At 58.6% G+C, this 810-nt stretch overlaps 1 protein-coding gene across 1 annotated transcript in view; it reads right to left on the reverse strand.

Moving 5' to 3' along the window:
- Positions 1–458: 458 nt before the first annotated feature.
- The window catches only part of NTRK3 (neurotrophic tyrosine kinase, receptor, type 3), a 121,986-nt gene continuing 121,634 nt past the window's right edge, over positions 459–810 (reverse strand). The window contains exon 11 of the mRNA XM_012732672.1: positions 459–810. Within this exon, the coding sequence (XP_012588126.1) occupies positions 625–810 (186 nt within the window). The 3' untranslated portion in view covers positions 459–624.

An 810-nucleotide genomic window follows, 5' to 3' on the forward strand; every position in this document is an offset into this window, starting at 1 on the left:
AAAAGTGGGAAGGCGCGATGGCCATGTTGCGGGTCACGACGCGCCAGGGCCCCGGTCCAGGGCGGTGTCCTCGCTGCGCACAGTCCTTGCTGAGCGCACCTGGCCGGGGACACGCCCCGGGATGGCAGCACACCTGGCCGGGATACGCCCCTGGGCAGGGGCAACCTGCACGGTGGTGGTGATTCGCCTCCACCCCACTGTGGCCATCCAGCGCAAAGATGGCCCCTCTGCGCCGTCAGGTCTTCTGCTCCGGGAAGCCGGGCCGAAGAGCCGTGTGCCGCGGCGAACGTCAGGAGGATTTTCACGAGTGTTCACAATGGTTGGGATTTGCTGAGCCTTGCTGTGTGTGGTTTCGTCTCAGCAGCTTCTCGCTGTGTTAGAGAAGTAACTCTGGAGATATAGATAGATAGTTAGATATATAAATATATATATATGTGTATATATATATATGTCAAACTGCCTTACAGGGTTTTTTCTCTCTTTTTTTTCAGTGTTGTATGTGTAGCAGGCACTTGAGTTTATATGAAGATGTCGCTTCGGTCGAGAATGGAGGAAGGAGCTGCGAGGTGGGGCGCGGGCGTGAGGCCAGGAGAGAGGAGGCAGCTGAGCGTGGCGCGGCCCGGCCTAGCCCAGGATGTCCAGGTAGATGGGGGTGGCCTTCCCCAGGGCGTGGAGGATTTTGTAGATCTCCTTGATGTTCAGCCGCTGCTGGGGCTCCCTCTGCCAGCACCCCAGCATGACGTCGTACACCTCCTTGGGGCACACCCGGGGCCGCTCCAAAACCCGCCCTTGGGTGATGCACTCGATGAC

Source organism: Condylura cristata, unplaced genomic scaffold (genome assembly GCF_000260355.1).
Source record: "Condylura cristata isolate star-nosed mole 26May11 unplaced genomic scaffold, ConCri1.0 scaffold00035, whole genome shotgun sequence".
Taxonomy (NCBI): domain Eukaryota; kingdom Metazoa; phylum Chordata; class Mammalia; order Eulipotyphla; family Talpidae; genus Condylura; species Condylura cristata.